At 42.1% G+C, this 17,694-nt stretch overlaps 1 protein-coding gene across 6 annotated transcripts in view; it reads left to right on the top strand.

The window, feature by feature from the left end:
* The window catches only part of SUSD1 (sushi domain containing 1), a 147,511-nt gene that overhangs the window by 85,783 nt on the left and 44,034 nt on the right, over positions 1 to 17,694 (top strand). For all 6 annotated transcript variants that reach the window (XM_036261796.1, XM_036261798.1, XM_036261801.1 and 3 more), the window contains 2 exons: positions 4,549 to 4,658; positions 10,211 to 10,403. In XM_036261796.1, coding sequence (XP_036117689.1) covers positions 4,549 to 4,658; positions 10,211 to 10,403 — 303 coding nt within the window. The remainder of the gene's footprint in view (positions 1 to 4,548; positions 4,659 to 10,210; positions 10,404 to 17,694) is intronic.

Here is a 17,694-nt window from a genome sequence, read left to right on the forward strand (position 1 = left end):
TATTAACCTCGTACTACACGTTTGACATTGTTTTAGGTATTGGGAGTTCAATAGTGAATGAAACAGAAATCCTTTCTCTCATGAGACTTCTTTCATGGCTGATATAAATCTTAATTTTTTTTTTTTACTAAATTTTCTTAGTACCCTGTGAGTTTTTTGGATCTTCAGAATTTTGTCTGTCTACACACTAGGAACATTTTCTTTCATTAAAGCTCTGATGATAGATTTTTTTCCCTTTCTTTTCTTTTTTTTCATTTATCTTCAGATAGAGTGGGAAGGAGAGAGGAAGGGAGAGAGAGAGAAACATTGATGTAAAAGAGACACATCGAGTGGTTGCCACCCACACGACCTCAACCGGGGCCGGGGACAGGAACAAACTGCAACCGAGGTACATGCCCTTAGGGGGAACCAAACTCGGGCACTCTGGTTCACAGGCCGACACTCTAACTGCTCAGCCAAACCAGCCAGGGCGGATTTTTCTCTTTATTTGTTCCTTTGGCTCTTCAGATACTCACTCCTATGTGGAATTTCTTGTCTGTCTGCATTGGTCTTTCATTTTTTTCTTTTTTTTTAATATCCCTGTCTTTCCCCTCTGTCTTCTATGAGGATGTAGCACGTTTGTTCTCCATATGCATTCATGCATACACGCATTGACATTTGTGATCTCTATTTCTAACACACTTTAAATCCTGTTGTTGCACTTTCATTTCCTTTTATTTCTTTGTCTTATCCAGTTTCCTTTTTATTTCTGCCTCAACTCATATCCTCTCCGCTATTGCATTTTATTATCTCACCCTTTATTTGTTTGAATCCATCTTTATATTTTTTACTGAAACTATGTAACACATGTTGCCTAATTTTGTTTAATCCCCCTCTCTTGAGAAGTATGTTCCTCTTTGCCATCTAAGCATGATCTCCTTTTTGTTCTTTGTAGAATCATTTTCTAGTCTTCACCCCCTTCTAGATTACTTATTCCTGAAGGTTAAAAATTTTATACAGGTGTGATTTTTGGGGGGCAATAAAATGGATGCCATTGCCCTGGCCAGTGTGGCCCAGTTGGTGGGCATCATCCTGCCGGTTTGATTCTCAGTTGGGGCATATGCCCAGGTTTGGAGCTTGATTCTCAGTAAGGAGTGTTCTCACAATGATGTTTTGCTCTCACATAGATGTTTCTCTCTTTTATCTCTCTCTCTCTTTAAAAAAAAAAAATCAATAAAAGCTGTGGTCCATATACACAATGGAGTTCTATGCAGCTGTAAGAAAGAAAGATCTCTTATCCTTTGAGACGACATGGAGGGACCTAGAGAGTATTATCCTAAGTGAAACAAGCCAAGCGGAGAAAGACAAATATCACATGATCTTACTTATTTGTGGAATATAATGAACATAACAGTTTAAGGAACAGGGTAGACCCAGAGACATGGAAAGAGGGTACAGACTGACAACCCTCAGAAGAGGGGATGGTGGGGAGGGAAGAGATAAACCACAGAACTTATATGCATGTACGCATAACCGATAGACATGGACAACAAAGCCGGGGATGGTGTGGGTGGAGATGGGGAGGAGGGTGTCGATGGGGAAAAAAGGAGAAACATCTGTAACAAAAATAAATTAATAAAAAAAATCAATAAAAATATTTAAAAAAATGGATGTCATTACCTTTGATCTTACTTTTTATTGGATAGTTTTAGTATGCTTATCTCAGATCTCATCTTGAAAAATTTACTCTAAGTTGGATGATCTAGTGTCCTTTGAGGAGCAGCTGTGAGAAAGCCCACTTTCCTGAGCTTTATTTCTGAGCACTCTGCTGTCTTGACTAATGACGTTGTCACTCTTGGGCCAGCTCAGCAGTGCCTGGTTTCATTATGATGTTATAGCCTATGAAGGCAGGAAAGAACCAAATCTCTCCTTTTGCCAACCCAGGCTGGTGGAACCTCCCAGGTCCTTAGGCCTCTCTTTAGAAAATCTCTAGTGTGTTAAAGAGGGACAGTAGTAGTAGTAGTAGTAGTAGTAGTACATATACTTTTTACCCTGGTTGCCTATCAGATTGCTTGATGAATTCTTAAAAATACAGATGTTCAAGTTTTACTTTAGATCTGCTATATCTGGGTGATTCTGGTGTGCAGTTAGGATTGGGAACCCCTGGGACAAATGGCTGCAGATGGGGTGTTTGTCACTTTATTGTCCTGTGGCCTGACCTTGCTTCCAGCCCCACCTCTGTGGACACCAGTCCTCCTCCAGTTCCATCCTTTGCGACTTTGAGACCATTCTCCTTCGCTTGGAAGGAATGTAGCCCAGTAGCTCTCAGTGTCTTTCTCTCTCCCCTGCTCCTTTCCACACTGTGCTAAGTGGAAATGTCTTCGTGTTTCTGCCCTGTGTGCAGCAACTGACCCTTCTCCCCAGCCCAGATGCAAATTTTGACCCATTTTTATTATTCTCAGTCACTTCTTTCTGGATTACGGAGAGGGAAGTGGGAACCAGATGCCTTTATTCATATTGCTGTCATCCCCTGAATTCAGATCCAATGGCTGTAAGTGGGGAAACCAAATGGAGATGGGAACAGTGTGGACAGTAATCTGCTTTATGTTCTGTTTGTGTACATGTACCCCCTGTGGCATTCAATGTGTTTTTATTGATTTTTTTAGAGAGAAAGGAAGAGAGAAAGAAACATCAATGTGAGAGAGAAACATGGATCGGCTGCCTCCAGCACACCCCCTGCTGGGGATCGAGCCCGCAACCCACGTATGTGCCCTGACGGGGAATCCAACCAGGACCTCTCAGTCCATGGGCCGACGCTCAATCCCCTGAGCCGCACTGGCCAGGCAGCGTGTGGCATTCTTTAACACATATATTTGATGCGCCTCGAAACCATTTGCATACACATGGCAGTTTTTGTTTCAGATGTCTTTATTTATTTATTTATTTTTCTTTTTATCCTCACCCGAGGACATTTTTCCAATTTTGGTACAGATAGAGTGGGAGGGAGAGAGAGGGAGAGAGAGAGAGAGAAACATCGACGCGAAAGGGACACATCGAGTGGCTGCCACCCACACGACCAACCAGGGCCGGGGACAAACTGCAACCGAGGTATGTGCCCCTAGCGGGAACCGAGCCCGGGTCTCTTTGGACCGCAGGCCTACACTCTAACCGCTGAGCCAAACCGGCCAGGGCTCAGATGTCTTTAAAATAAGAGTCGTGAGGATCAAGGAGAGCACAGGTGATAGGCCTTCAGATTCTCCCTCACAAGCACGTTTCCTCATTTCCAGGCGTAGCCACGAATATTTCCTCCCAGCTAATTGCCTTGTGTTGCGTATGTCGGTGATGGTTACAGTTCTGTGGACAGTTCTTATTTTGAGCAGAGTAAATTATTGTTATCATTACTTCTCAGGTAGCTGAGACTCCTGTGAGAGAAATACACATAAAAGGTCGTCATAAGAAGCTTCCCTCTGATGGGCATTTACACTTTTTCTCATTTCTAGAAACCATACAGGCCTGTTTGTTAGGAAATTTGCTTTTCCTTGAAAATTAGCCATGGTACTCCTAGACTCTCTTTGAGTTCTTTATTCGTTACTAACAAACCTCTTTTTTTTTTTTTTTTTATTACATTAAGAAAATGGAGTATTGATAGAATGATTTAGGCTACAGGAGGCATGAAATTACTTTTTTTCTGTACAGTAGTTGAATTAAGTCTGTTTCTGATTATTTTACTGCCTTAGTACTCATCTGAATAGTTCTCATGAAATACTGTCTGCTGTGAGAACACGCATCTCTCCTGGCCACCTGCTTTCTGGTCATCTTGCAGGCTGAGACACTCCCTCCGAGAGTTCTCTTCTGTGGCCTTTGCCTTAATTCCCCTTTTTCCTCTTCTCAGATTTTTCTGGCTTTTTATATGCTTATAAGCATGGCATTTTACTTACAAACTATCCAAGTGGTAGGATTAACTTTCTAAACATATCACAGCTTTATTAGTTTACAGCAATTTAAAGAAATGCATTATTTCATTTGATACTCTCGACAGCCTATGCTATAAGAAAAGCAAGCTGGATGGCTTGATTTCACAAATTAGGAAACTGAAGTTCAGAGGGGTTAAGTGACTTAGCTAAGGTCATGCAATTAAGAAGTTACAGAGCCCTGGCTGGTTTGCCTCAGTGGTTAGAGCATTGGCCTTGGATCAGAGTCGCAGGCTAGAGTCCCGTCAAGGGCAGGTACCGCACTGACAGATTCCATCCCCGGCTCTGGCTGGGGTCATGTGGGAGGCAATTAGTCAATGTGTCTCTCTTGCCTGTCTCTCCCTTATCAATATTTCTTTCTTAATCACTCTCTTTCCCTCCCTCCCTCTTTCTCCCTCTAAAAATCAATGGAAAAATATCCTCTGGTGAGGATTAAAAACAAAAAGCTGCAGAGCCAGGAACTTGAAACAAATGTAACGCTCTTGCTGTTAAACACCCTATTGGCTCTCTTAAAATGTCGAAGTATCAATTGTAGTTAGCCATGATATGTTTTGCTAAGATGATGCAACCTTTCCATATGTTCTTTTTTATCTTTTAGAAGATGACCTCTTAGAAGATGATGGAATTTTCAATATCTCGATATTTAATGAAGCTTGTGTGAAATTGAACAGGCTTTCTAGGAAAGTTGGATCAGAACAGATATACCAAGTAAGAAGGTCTCTTATGTTATTTATTAGAGAATTAGATCACTTAAAAATTTGGATGCTCCCCAAGTGAGGATTCAAAGTATTTAAAACCACTCATAAAATGAACTTCTAGACAGTTTGATTTTTGTTGCTAGCAATGGGTATGAGATGTCTGATGGATGCAAGTGAGGGACTAAAGTGAAGGAAGACATTGTATTTGGTGACTTGCTATCATTTTCCCTGTCTGATATTTTAAATGTATTAATTTAATTTACATGTAATAATTTATTTTACATGTAATGATTTATTAATTTAACTTACATGCAGTAATTTAATTTAGTGCATTTAATAATTGCAGCTTAGTTTGTTATTATTATTATTATTATCATTTTTTATCCTTACCCGAGGACATTTTTCCATTTTTTGTTCAGATAGAGTGGGAGGGGGGAGAGAGAGAGTGAGAGAGAGAGAGAGACATCGATGTGAAAGGGAGACATCGACTGGCTGTGACCCGCACGACCCAACCAGGGCCGGGGACAAACTGCAACCGAGGTACATGCCCTTAGTAGGAACTGAACCCGGGTCTCTCTGGACCGCAGGTCGACACTCTAACTGCTGAGCAAAACCAGCCAGGGCTTAGTTTGCTATTAAATTCATATGTGGATGTGGGAATTTATTAAACTGGTTGCATGGCTATTGGTCCTCATTTACCTGGACTTTCTAAACATCACAAATCTGAAGTAAAATTATGAGTAAGTTTAGGCAGGAACTGAGATTTGTTATTTTTGTGTCATATTTTCGGTGCCTAGCAAATCATCTGGCAGAGAGTAAACTGAGTAAGTATTAAATTAAAACTAAGTAATTAATTAGTTATTTACCAAAAGTACATAATGTATTAGGATCTGGAAGTTCTGATTCAAATTAATATAATAATACAATTTAAAAAATCATTACAATACGGTATAATGAGTGCTTTTATAAAAAGTAAATAAGTAGAATAGCATATTGGGTGTATGTCCAGGTACAATTTTTTTAAGCCAGAAGTAAAGATGGTGTTGAATCATAGAGAAGGAGTAGGAATTAACCAGATAAAAGAGGTGGGTGAGCCCTGGTGGGGTTGGCTTAGAGGTTGGAATGTCGGCCCACAGACCAGAAAGTCCCGGGTTCGGTTCCCGCTAAGGGCACGTACCTCTGTTGCAGTTTGTCCCCGGCCCCGGTTGGGGTTCTGTGGGTGGCAACCACTCGATATGTCTCTCTCACGTTGATGTTTCTCTCTCTTTCTTCCTCCCTCTCTTCCCGCTCTGTCTCAAAATAAATGCAAAAATGTCCTTGGGTGAAGATAAAAAAAAAAAAAAAAAAGAGGTGGGTAAGGGTGAATTCAGGCACCGTGGGCAAGCAAAGTAGCAAATTGAGTAATAGAGAACGTGACTCTCTTGGGAAACAGAGAAAGTAAGAGGAAGTAGGAAGAGATGAGGCAAAAATGTAAGCAGTGGCAGATCATGAAAAGACCTGTGTTGTGTGCTTTTGAGTTTTGATCTTATTTTGATGTCTGTTTGAGGCACTGAAGGATTTTAAGCAGGTGAGTGAAATATTTAATTTTTCATGTTAGAGAGAACACTGGTCCTAGAAACATATTCAAGTACCCACAAATTTAATATATGATAAAAATGATTTTTCAAATGAGTACAGAAATAAATGGTTCTGAGACAGTTGGGTTAACTACTTGGTTAAGAAATAAATGAGCCCTGGACGGTTTTGCTCAGCGGTTAGAGCGTCAGCCTGTGGTCCAGAGAGACCTGGGTTCGGTTCCCTAAGGGCACGTACCTCAGTTGCATTTTGTCCGCGGCCCTGGTTGGGTTGTGCAGGTGGCAGCCACTCGATGTGTCCCTTCCACATCGATGTTTTTCTCTTTCTGTCTCTTCCTCTCTCTCCCTCCCACTCTATCTGAACAAGAAATGGAAAAATGTCCTCGGGTGAGGATTAAAAAAAAAAAAAAGATTTAAATAGAAGTTGTATATACCCCAAGACCTAGCAATTCTACTTTTTAGTATATACCCTAGAGAAATTTTTGCTCTTGTACTTAAGGAAACATATAATTGGGTTATCATTACATCATTACTGACATCATTACATCATTACTTCAATAATAAAATATTAAAGGTAAGTTAAATGTTCACCAGTTGGAAAATAGATAATTGTGACATTGGGTTGAACAATATGAAATTACTGCTATTCAGCCATTTGACCTAATAAATTTAGGAAACTGAATATTATATAGGAGCTAAAAATGAATAAACTAGATCATAATAATTTACCATGGGTAAGTCTCAGAAACAAAATATTGTGTGAAAAACCCATGCTGTATATGTATGGTACAAACGCAAACACACTCAGCAAAAATCAGGTTCTTTAAGACAGAACATCTACACAGGACAGTAACTAAAAGGGTTTTAAATTCAGAACATTTTTTGAAGATGACAGAAGTATTTGTTGAGAATCAGATGCTTTCATGCTCATACTGAAAGTTGGGGTTTCCCAAAAGGAAACCACAGGGCTGTTAGAACAAGTGAACGGTTCCTGGGAGCTGAAGATTACAAATGCCCCCTTTATCATGCTACTTCCTTGTTTTTATTTCAATGTATTCCTTACTTACTAGGTGATCCATTACTGGCTATTAATCCCAAGAGAAGACAGTAAATAATTTTATGTAGAAGACCAATAAATCTCCAGAGCTAGAACAAAAAATAGATGTTATTAATTGAAAAATTTATTCCAACATTCTCTACTCATTTCTTTAAAATTCTCATGTATATAATATGAATATTAAACTTGTCTTGAGTGAAAAAAAATAAGAAATGATTATTCACTCCTACACTAAAATGATTAAATAATTAAATGGGGAAAATTGCTGTTGTATCACAATGAATAAAGCATTATAAAGAAATAAAAGAAAATGTTGCTTGTGTTAATATGTTAGAAAAAGAATAATTTAAGTAACATGTGAAACACTCTTAACAAATCTAGCAAAAGTGAACATTCAAAGGCAGTTTGCAAAAGAGAATATACATATTACTAAAACATACATGAACATGTTATGTCTCACTAGTAAGCAAAATAATAATAATAATAATAATAATAATAATAATAAATTGTGAGATACCATGATTCTTCTATAAACTTGAAGAGAGTATGTTACACACAGCCGTTGGGCACTTTAATAGGCACGACTTTTCTGGCACAGTTATTTGTTCTTTGTTAGTATCTATAAACTTTTAGAAGTGTGTTATAATGAATTGTTCAGGTATACACAGAAAAGCTAAGCTGTTCTCTGAATCATTTATAATAGAGGCAGTTGGAAACAAATGTTCATCAGTGGGGGTTGGGTGAAGTAAATAATCATACCTTCATCTGATAGAACACTGTGCAGACACGAATGTGGTCTGCTCCACACTAGACAGCATTTGCTGCTATTGCCCAATATTCCTCTCTTTTTACCTTGTTGGTTTGACCCCTCTCAATCTCCTTCATCAGATTTCCTTCCTCTGCTAATCCTTAAATCTGATTACCTCAGAGTTGTGCCTTGCCTGTTCTCTTTACGTCCTGTACCCCTCTTTAGGCACCTAACCCAGTCTCTTGACTTCCTTAATCATCTCCATGCTGAGACTCCTCAGTGTGTTTCTTCAGGCCTCATCTAGTCTGTAATCTCTGGCCTCCCTGACAAGCTACCTGTACTCTCTTTCACATGCGTCTTCACATGTGTGACCCTCCTTCCTGCTGGTCTCTTCCCCTGCCCCCACCTGGCTAACTCCTGCCCCCTTCAAGGCTTAGCGCAGTCACCTCCCCTGGAGGAAGGCCTTCATTGACCTCCTCCACCAAACACTGTTCCTGCTATCCACATTGTTTTTCCAGTTCTGACCTTTCATATTCGCAACCCCCTGGTTAATACTCATTTCTCCTTCATTCCACAATTCAGATGGGGAAGCTTCCTTTGATCACCGAAGAGGGGCGTCAGGGGTCCCTCCTGGGTGCTTCTACCACCTCATGTATTACCACACTTACCTCTGGGAGTTTTATTTGCCTGGAGACTTATTTGTGAGTTTCTTTAGTTTAGGACCTTAGTTGCCGTTTTATACACAACACTGTATACTCTGGCTGGCAAGTAATAGGCACTCTATTTACAGAATGACTTGATGACAGAGAAAACACTTTATGATCTATTGTTAAATAAAATAGCTACATTGTAAAATAGGGTCTACAGCATGATCCAGAGTCTGTAACTAGAAAGTATTTCTTTTTTGTTTATAAACTAAACGACATGAAGTTTAGGATGAGACTGATTGTAGGAATGCAGCCTACATAGTGGTGAGATTTTCTCCAGCAGATGTCAACAGTCTGAATGTACAAATGGGGAAGTCAAACATCTGGATTGACCCAGTGTTTTGAGTTTTCTAGGCTGGGTGGAATCGAGAACAAAGGGGCAAGGGCATTGAGGGTATTGGAGAAGAGAATGGCTGACATGATAGAAAATGGCATCTGAGACAGGTGAAGAAGACAAGGATGGGAGTGGTTAGAATATTAGTAGAAAATCTCGAGTGAGGAAATCTGGGGGGATTTCTCGAGAGTGATCGTGTCTAGTGGGAGTAGTCCAGAAGGTTAGGGGACTGCAGGGTCTTGGTGGAGCAACTCTGGTGATGACACAGTCTAGGATGTGGCTGTGGATCTGAGTCACTAAGGTTGAGTGGAAGGACTTCATAGCATTGAGCTCATGGTACTCTGAGGCCAGGTTTTCATAGCTTGTGTTTAAAAATCTTTAAATTACTCAAGAAAATGCTGAAAATTGGGAAAAAGAGGAATCCCCCGGTGAGCCCTGTGTCAGGGTCGCGAATGACGGGAAGAATGACAAAGATGAGGAGGGATAGGGGCTGGGATGAGCCAATGACATGAGCATCAAAGGAAACACTAAACACAGGGACATCCAGCTAAAGCACACGGATTGATCAAGGGCTGATCACATTACTTCTGGGACCTTCACATATATTTTCCTTAGAAGTCCCTATGTTGTACCTGCAACTTGAGTTGGCAGTGGATAGAGTATGACTGAGTTACCAGAGTGCAGCTAGAAAAGAGCAAGTGATATACAATTGCACGGTTGCTTTGAATTCATAATTTGGAGTAGTTCTCATAAGCTTAAAAACCGTTCCATGAGACTTATCTGTGGATTCCTTAGGAATGAAAAGAATTTAGAATAATGTTTCCCAGTAGCCTCAGGGCAGTCTCCTTCACTGGGTGGGCTTTAAGGGATTACTTTAAATAGCCTGACATTTCGTTCATCTGAGATGAAGTTATGCGTGTTAAGTTTAGTCTGTAGCCGTTTGAGGGGGGAGTTGCATAGAATAGGTAGGGTAGCTTTGTAAAGTCCTTCCCCAGTTTAGCTTGCTATTGTATTCAACATAATTCTAAGTGGGGTGAGGATAAATAGAAAGAATCTTGCTTTATCTTTATTTTGCTTGTAGTCTAGCTATCTGCAAACCAACAAAAAATTTAGTGCAACATTTTCTTTTAATCTCATGACAGTTTAAAATTCTGGGTCGAAGGTGGTATCTGAGTGATTTTTATCACGCAACATCATTTAACTTCACAACGGGGGAACGAGCTTCGGTAGTGTGTCTAGACCTGTGCCCGGCAACTGATTACACAGTGAATATCAGCCTGCTGGGATCTCCTGAGCAGCACTCAGTGCAAACAGTGGTAAAAACTGCACCGGCAGGTAGGTGTGCATGCCTTTCTGTTTGTATCTCAGGACAGCAAGTGGAGTGTGCGAACTGTACAGTGTGGGGAGCATAAAGAATGCTAGTCTAGGAGTCAAGAGACAGGGTTCTAGTCCTAACAAACTGCCAACTGTGTCTGGGGTTCAGAGTGCCTGAAATGTACCACCTCTCCCCTTCCCCGTGGGGGTTCTGGCTCATAGACCAAGAATGGAGCTCCCCGGGAGTGGTGGATTGAGCATCCTGTGAAGCCTCCTGTCTCTCGCCCCGAACTTAAGACAGCTGAGCCCTAAAGGAAGCCATTATGGACAGCTAGAGCCAGCTTCCAGGGCTCAGAAATGTGAGCTGCTCTGCACCAGCACCGGCAGGACATACAGGCCTTCTGAGCAGACCACGTGTGAGCACATTGACCCGGTAGAGAGAACAGGGGCCTATTGGAGGTCAGGTTCCTTAGAAAGGCCGCGTGGCCTTGGGAGGAAGCCACACAGAGGCCAGCTCTATCAACTCCACAGCTCTCCCTAGTGGGAAGGGACACAGAAGTCTCCACACACAGGGTCTTCTGTTCTTGAATCCATCGGGTTTCACAGACGGATTCATGGCCAGCCAGGTGGAGAGGCTGCCCCTTCTGAAGGCAAACAGCAGACTAGGATGGGCCTTGCTCCCACCTTTCTGAGCCTCTCTCACACTCACCACTGCTCTTCGGAAAAAAAGCAAAGTCATGTGGTGGTTGCTCAACACTGTCAGTGGAGTAAATGTCACTGAATTGTACAGGGTTGGGCAAAACTAGGTTTACAGTCGTGAGTATGAGAAGCACAGAGGTTATTCTTGTATTATTATTTATTAATTATTATATGATATGAACAACTGTAAACCTGCTTTTGCCCCACCCTGCATACTTCAAAGTAGCTAATTTTGTGTTGTGTGAATTCCACCTCAATTTTTAAAGACAGCTGGTGGATTAGATATGTCCCCTGGGCCTCAGTTAGCTTCTGAGTGATCACCATGACACGACCCAAGTAGAGTGTCTAGAGCAGTCCCTAGTCCATGATGATGATGACAATAACAGCTACGTTCACTGAGCACTAAGTATGTGCCAGGCACTTTCCAAAGCACTGTCCTTGGGCCACCTCAAACCTACCAAACCTGAGGAGGGCATCGCTGTTATTCTCATTTTACAGATAAGGATTGTGAGGCACAGAGAAGTGAAGCGACTAGTCCAGGTCACACACATAGTGAGATGTGCAGCTGGGATTTGAACACAGGCAGTCTGACTCCAGGGCCCTCCTTCTTAAACAGTGCATCTCACTAAATACTTCGTTATTAAAAGGAAAAAGCAAAACTGTGTTTCCAGAACCTAGTGCATAGTCCGTCCAGACTCACCTTGCTTTTTTTTTTTATCCTCACCCGAGGACATTTTTTTGTTGTTTTTTTTATTTTTTATCCTCACCCGAGGATATTTTTCCATTTTTTGTACAGATAGAGTGGGAGGGAGAGAGAGGAAGGGAGAGATAGAAACATCAATGTGAAGGGACACATCGAGTGGCTGCCACCCGCACGACCAGCCAGGGCCGGGGACAAACTGCAACCAAAGTACATGCCCTTAGTGGGAACCGAACCTGGGTATCTCCGGACCACAGGCCGACGCTCTAACCGCTGAGCCAAACTGGCCAGGGCCATTTTTTTGTTGTTGTTCAGGTAGAGTGGGAGGGAGAGAGAGGAAGAGAGAGAGAGAGAGAGAGAAAAACATTGATGTGAAAGGGACACAACGAGTGGCCGCCACCCGCACGACCAACCAGGGCTGGGGACAAACTGCAACCGAGGTACATGCCCTTAGCGGGAACCGAACCCGGGTCTCTCGGGACCGCAGTCCGATGCTCTAACCGCTGAGCCAAACCAGCCAGGGCTCACCTTGCTTTTGTCCATCTTATGCCGTGAGCATAAACCTCAAATGCCATGGATGTGTAAATGTATTCATTTAATAAGTGTTTATTTCCGGCCTACTGTGTGTCACCTGAGAGCTGACAACAGAGCAGCATGAAACAGCCCCAGCTGTCATCATGTTGGAGTCAGGGATCGGGGAGGGGAGAGATAAACAAGTAGGAGGTGCTCAGTGTTAAGATGAATTATGAAACATGGCAAAGGGGGTGGCGGCGGATGGTCAGGGAAGGCCTCTGTTACTAAGTGACATTGAAGCACAGATCTGAGGGAAGTGAGGGAGTGAGCCATGGCAGGGGGATGCCACGCAACAAGGTCTTGAGACAGGCACGTCCCTGGCGTGTTTTAGGAACATCCACTCTGGCTGGAGCAGAGGGAGCTGGAGAAAGTGGTAGGGGATGAGGGCTAAACTCTACCTTGAATATAATCAGGGGCCCCTGGTATCGCGTTCAGAAAGTAAGCCCATGGTTGCCTTCTCCTTGGCCACGTGGGCCCCGAAACGCCGGTAGTCACGATGATGCAGCATGTGCTGTTTCAGCCTCTGTGAGTTACCAAGCAATCTGGAGCCCACCACCGGTCCATTTAAACCCGGTTCAGGAGATACTTCAATCTGACACTAGGCTTCCCATACATTTTGGAAGGAGGGAAATTCACTTTCCTTGAAGATGTTAGAACTTTGCAGTGGGGGCTCCAGATCTTTCTTGGTGCCCATCCCAAGTCTTTTTTTTTTTTTTTCATCCTCACCTGAGGACATTTTTGCATTTATCTCCAGATAGAGTGAGGGAGGGAGGGAAGGAGGAAGAGAGAGAGAAACACTGATGTGAGAGAGACACATTGACTAGTTGCCACCCACACGACCAGGGTCAGGGACGAACTGCCCTTAGCAGGAACTGAACCCAGGACTCTCTGGTCCACAGGCCGACGCTCTAACCGCTGAGCCAGGGTCCCATTCCAAGTCTTTAGAACCTCTTCATTCTCCTTTCTCCTTTGAGCCCTATTTCTGCCCACTCCCCTCCATGGCTGAAGATGTTTATCTCTCTACCGAAAGAGCACCCTTTCTTTGTGGGCGGGGGTTCCCACAATATAGTAGTAGAAATAGTAGGAAACTCTTCAAGTGACATGGATTGTCTCGCATGCCCCGTCACAGTCCCAGTTTTCTGCCCTTTCCTCTCAGTGACTCTATTTCCAGAAAGATCCCAGGAATTATTTTGGTTCTCAGCTCCTTGGGCTCCTGTGATTGAATGCCTTGCCTCCAGAGTCCTGCTTCCTGGTTAGGAGGTTTCCCGTTCATCTCCCTGGGGAATTGCCCTCAGCTGACCCTTGAGCTGCGGTCCAGTTTCTGGAGCTTGTGCTTTCACTGGACTGAGAGGTCCAGGAAGTGCCCTAGGTTATTTGGTTTTTCACCCAAGCCCCACCTTTCCTTAGAAGTGCATTTCTTTTTTTTTTTTTTATCCTCAGCCGAGGACATTTTTTTGTTTTTTGTTCAGAGAGAGTGGGAGGGAGAGAGAGGAAGAGAGAGAGAAACATTGATGTGAAAGAGACACATCGAGTGGTTTCCACCTGCACAACCCAACCAGGGCCGGGAACAAACTGCAGCCAAGGTAGGCGCCCTTAGCGGGAACCAAACCCGGGGCTCTCTGGACCACAGGCCGGTGCTCTAACCGCTGAGCCACCGGCCAGGGCAGAAGTGCATTTCTAAGACTTGCCTGGAGCTGGAACACTCCTTCCTGCCACCAGTTCCTTTTCTGCACGGAAGAGAGAAGGCGTAGGGGTCAACTTCCCAGCGTTCTGGTGGGCCCAGCTGAGCTTTCACTTGTAAACGTCCATCCCAGTTGTTTCTGTTCCTTCTTTATTCCCAGGTCTGGTTAATACCTTCTATTAGATCTCAGTACTTCCCTTCCCTATATTTGCTTTTTGTTTTCACGCTTAGATTTTTGTTCTCCTGACATACTGCTTTGGATTCTTCTGGTGAGCTCTCCATGGAGAGAGGATGATGCTAGAGAATCAGCCAGTGTTCAAATAAATCCTGCCCACCTTTCCTTTCACAAGGAGGTATTTATTTATATCCCGTTCAGCCTATAACCCAGGCCTGGGCCAGATCAATTGTCACCCTTCCTGGAATCTCCTCGTGCAGCTCTGTTTTCCTCTTCTTTCTTAAGTTCTAACTCCCTGCATTTCCCAGGCAGGCTTCCTCCTGCCTGCACTACACCTGCCGTTCCCTGTGCGGGAACAATGCCACCTGGAAACGAACTTAATGATGCTTGAGGAATTCTACACCGATCTTTTGAATCTTTCTTTTTTTAAATATGTCCACATCGTCTGTAACTACATAGTATCACAATTCCAGTTATTGAGGAGTTTCTCATTGATGCTTACTTGGGGTTCCCTATTTAAAACTTTAAGGGGACCTTTCTTGATAGGAAAATACCTGAATCAGGGTGCCCTTTGGGAAGGGAGTCAATTTAGTCTTGTTCTTTAAAATAGTCCCTTTATTAATCTCTTTGATGATTTTTAGCCACTTTCCCTTACCCAGGAAATATTCCTGTCTTTTCTGGTCTCTTTAGAGCAGTTGTATTTGGATATACCTCCTTTTCCTTGTCATATTTTTCGAGTTAGGCCAATATGATTTCACATTTTCTTCTCCTCCTTAGTGTTATTTCCTTTATTTCATTCTCTCCTAATCTTTTCCTATCTGCAAGACCAAATCCTGTTTTGTAAACATATTTCACTTCTTTTTCAGAGACTGGGCAAATCTCCTTTCCAGAAACAAAGGGTTCCAGGCATACGCCTTTTATAACTTCTTCTTAACATTGGAGTTTGTAATAATTCCACTGTATTTTATCTACTTTAAGCCCAGAATAATCCCTGCTATGGAATCCCCAGGCTGGGTCTCTGTAAAATAACTAAGTCAGAGCCATTTGAGAGCCTGTGGTATTGGGGAGACCCCTGAGCCTGTAGACAAACCATGGCTTCAGTCTTTTCACAGTTCTCTCTATCCAAACAAGATGAAGAAGAACAGAATTTGGGGCAGCGAATCTAGTGTTGTCTGCTAATGTCCAGCTCCCCAAAATGCTCTCTAAAAATCTCTCCCTAATGTTCTCAAACTTTAGCGAACCTAAGAATCACCTGGAGAGCTTATGAAAACACAGGATTTGCCTGGCTGGTGTGGCTCAGTGGTTGAGCAGAGACCCATGCACCAAGAGGCACATGCCTAGGTTGTGGGTCCGATCCCTATTGGGGGGCATGCAGGAGGCAGCCCATTGATGGTTCTCTCTTATCAATCTCTCTCTCTCTCTCTCTCTCCCCCCCCTCTTCTCCCTTCTTCTCTCTCTAAAAATTAATAAAGAAAAAAAAAATTAAAAAACAACCACACAGGTTCATGGGCTACATCTTAGAAGTTCTGATTCAGTAGGTCTGGAGTGAGGATTCCAAATGTTCATTTCTAGCAGGCTCCCAGGCCCTGTTGATGCTGCCAGTCCACATTTTGAGCAGTACTGCTCTTAACCACTTAGACCTTAGCTAATATTTGTATCAAATTATTTGTGTCGAACATTGCTCCTGTTTTATAGTTTCTTTTAATTTTGTTTATGATATTTTGACATATAAAAGCTTTAGATTTCTGTGCAGGCAAATCTATTGATCTTTTCCATTGTGATTTATTACATTAATATTAAATATAGATTTAAAAAAATCAAAAGAGTATTTATTTATATCCTTTCTTTATTTCTAAGAACGACTTTTAAGTGACCTGCATGGGCACATAAAAGAAAATAAGTTAGCTATGTAAGCTAAAGAAGAGTAAAAATAAAGTCAGGAACATAAAAAAGATAATAGAAATAAGGTTAAGAATAATTCATATCCTTTGACCTATTTTCTTGTTCATTAGTGGCTCACAAATTTAAGTTTATGTTTTCAATCCATCTAGTTGGAAAGGGAGCCATTACACTGTCCATAACTTTACTACAAAGCCATGTTTTTTGGGGAGAGAAGTAAAAATTTTTCAACAACCAAGATCAGATAGAAATTTCTGATTCCACAGGGTGTCATAAATAGAAAATGTATGAACAGTGTTTTAGGAGGATTTTATGAGGCTATTACTTTTATTGCCCCTCAACATGGATTTTGTAATGCAGAACATCTCAGTTTACTATGGGTTAGACAAGGCCAGATGCCTTGTGTTCTGCTGATTTGACTTGATTCAGGTCTAGGATTAGGGTTTTAATTTTTAAAAATTTTTATTGGTGAAAGTATTATAGCTATTCCTCACTTTTCCCTCATTGACCGCCTCCTCTGCTCCCACCCCCCAGGACTGGCTTATTTCAGATTATTTGGAGGAATGACTGGAATCCACATCTCAAGATGCGTTTCCTAACTATTGTTTCTCTGAACTCAGATTTGATGAATGTTTGGTGTCACTGACTTGGAGACTGATCTTACCCTAATTAGTCAGGGAGCAGTTGTTCTGTGTTGCCAGTTGAATAACAAGGACCTGTGCCCAAGAAAAAGGCTGCCCGCCTCTGTATAGAAGGCTAAGCCTAGGGAGCTGAGCCAAGGGCATTGTGTGAATCTGCTTTGCATGGATGAATGGGTGATCGAGCCCCTCAAATTCTTCTCCATACATGATCACATGCTTTTTGCCTGAAAATTTTATGGTAGTTGTAACCAGATACAAAATGTGCCTTAAGGAAGAAAATATCAGCCCAGCCGGTGTGGCTCAGTGGCTTGAGCATTGTCCCATGGACTGAGGTCCTGGTTCAATTCCTGGTCAGAGCACTTGCCTGGATTTTAGGCTCTATTCCCAGTAGGGGGCATGTAGGAGGCAGCTCATCTATGTTTTTCTGTCACATAGATGTTTCTATTTCTCTCTCTTCCTCTCGCTCTAAAAAAAAAAAATCAATAAAACATATTTAAAAAAAGAAAGAAAGAAACCAAATAACAGCAAAAACCCCAACTTTGAACAGTGTTACATCCCAGCGATTTTCAACCTTTTTCATCTCATACACTAATGGCACACATACACTAATTACTAAAATTCTGCAGCACACCAAAAAATATCCTTTTTGCTGACCTGACAAAAAATAAAAAAATAAAGTATAATTTTGATTTATTCACACCAGATGGCTATTGTTGTGTTGGCTGTTGTCATTTTTAAATTTGACAATCTCAGGAAAAAGAGGTTAGTGCCCCTGACTAAGTCAGGTATTGAATGATTTAAAAATTCTTGTGACACACCGATTGAAAATCGCTCTTGTATTTTCTTGTTCCTCTAAGTCTGTTTGCAACATGTACGTCAAGGACAACTAAAAGATAACAAAGTGATCCCACTATTTATAGAGCAGTTATAAAAATAGTAGCTTT

The sequence above is a fragment of the Molossus molossus genome, unplaced genomic scaffold (assembly GCF_014108415.1).
Source record: "Molossus molossus isolate mMolMol1 unplaced genomic scaffold, mMolMol1.p scaffold_m16_p_14, whole genome shotgun sequence".
Taxonomy (NCBI): Eukaryota; Metazoa; Chordata; class Mammalia; order Chiroptera; family Molossidae; genus Molossus; species Molossus molossus.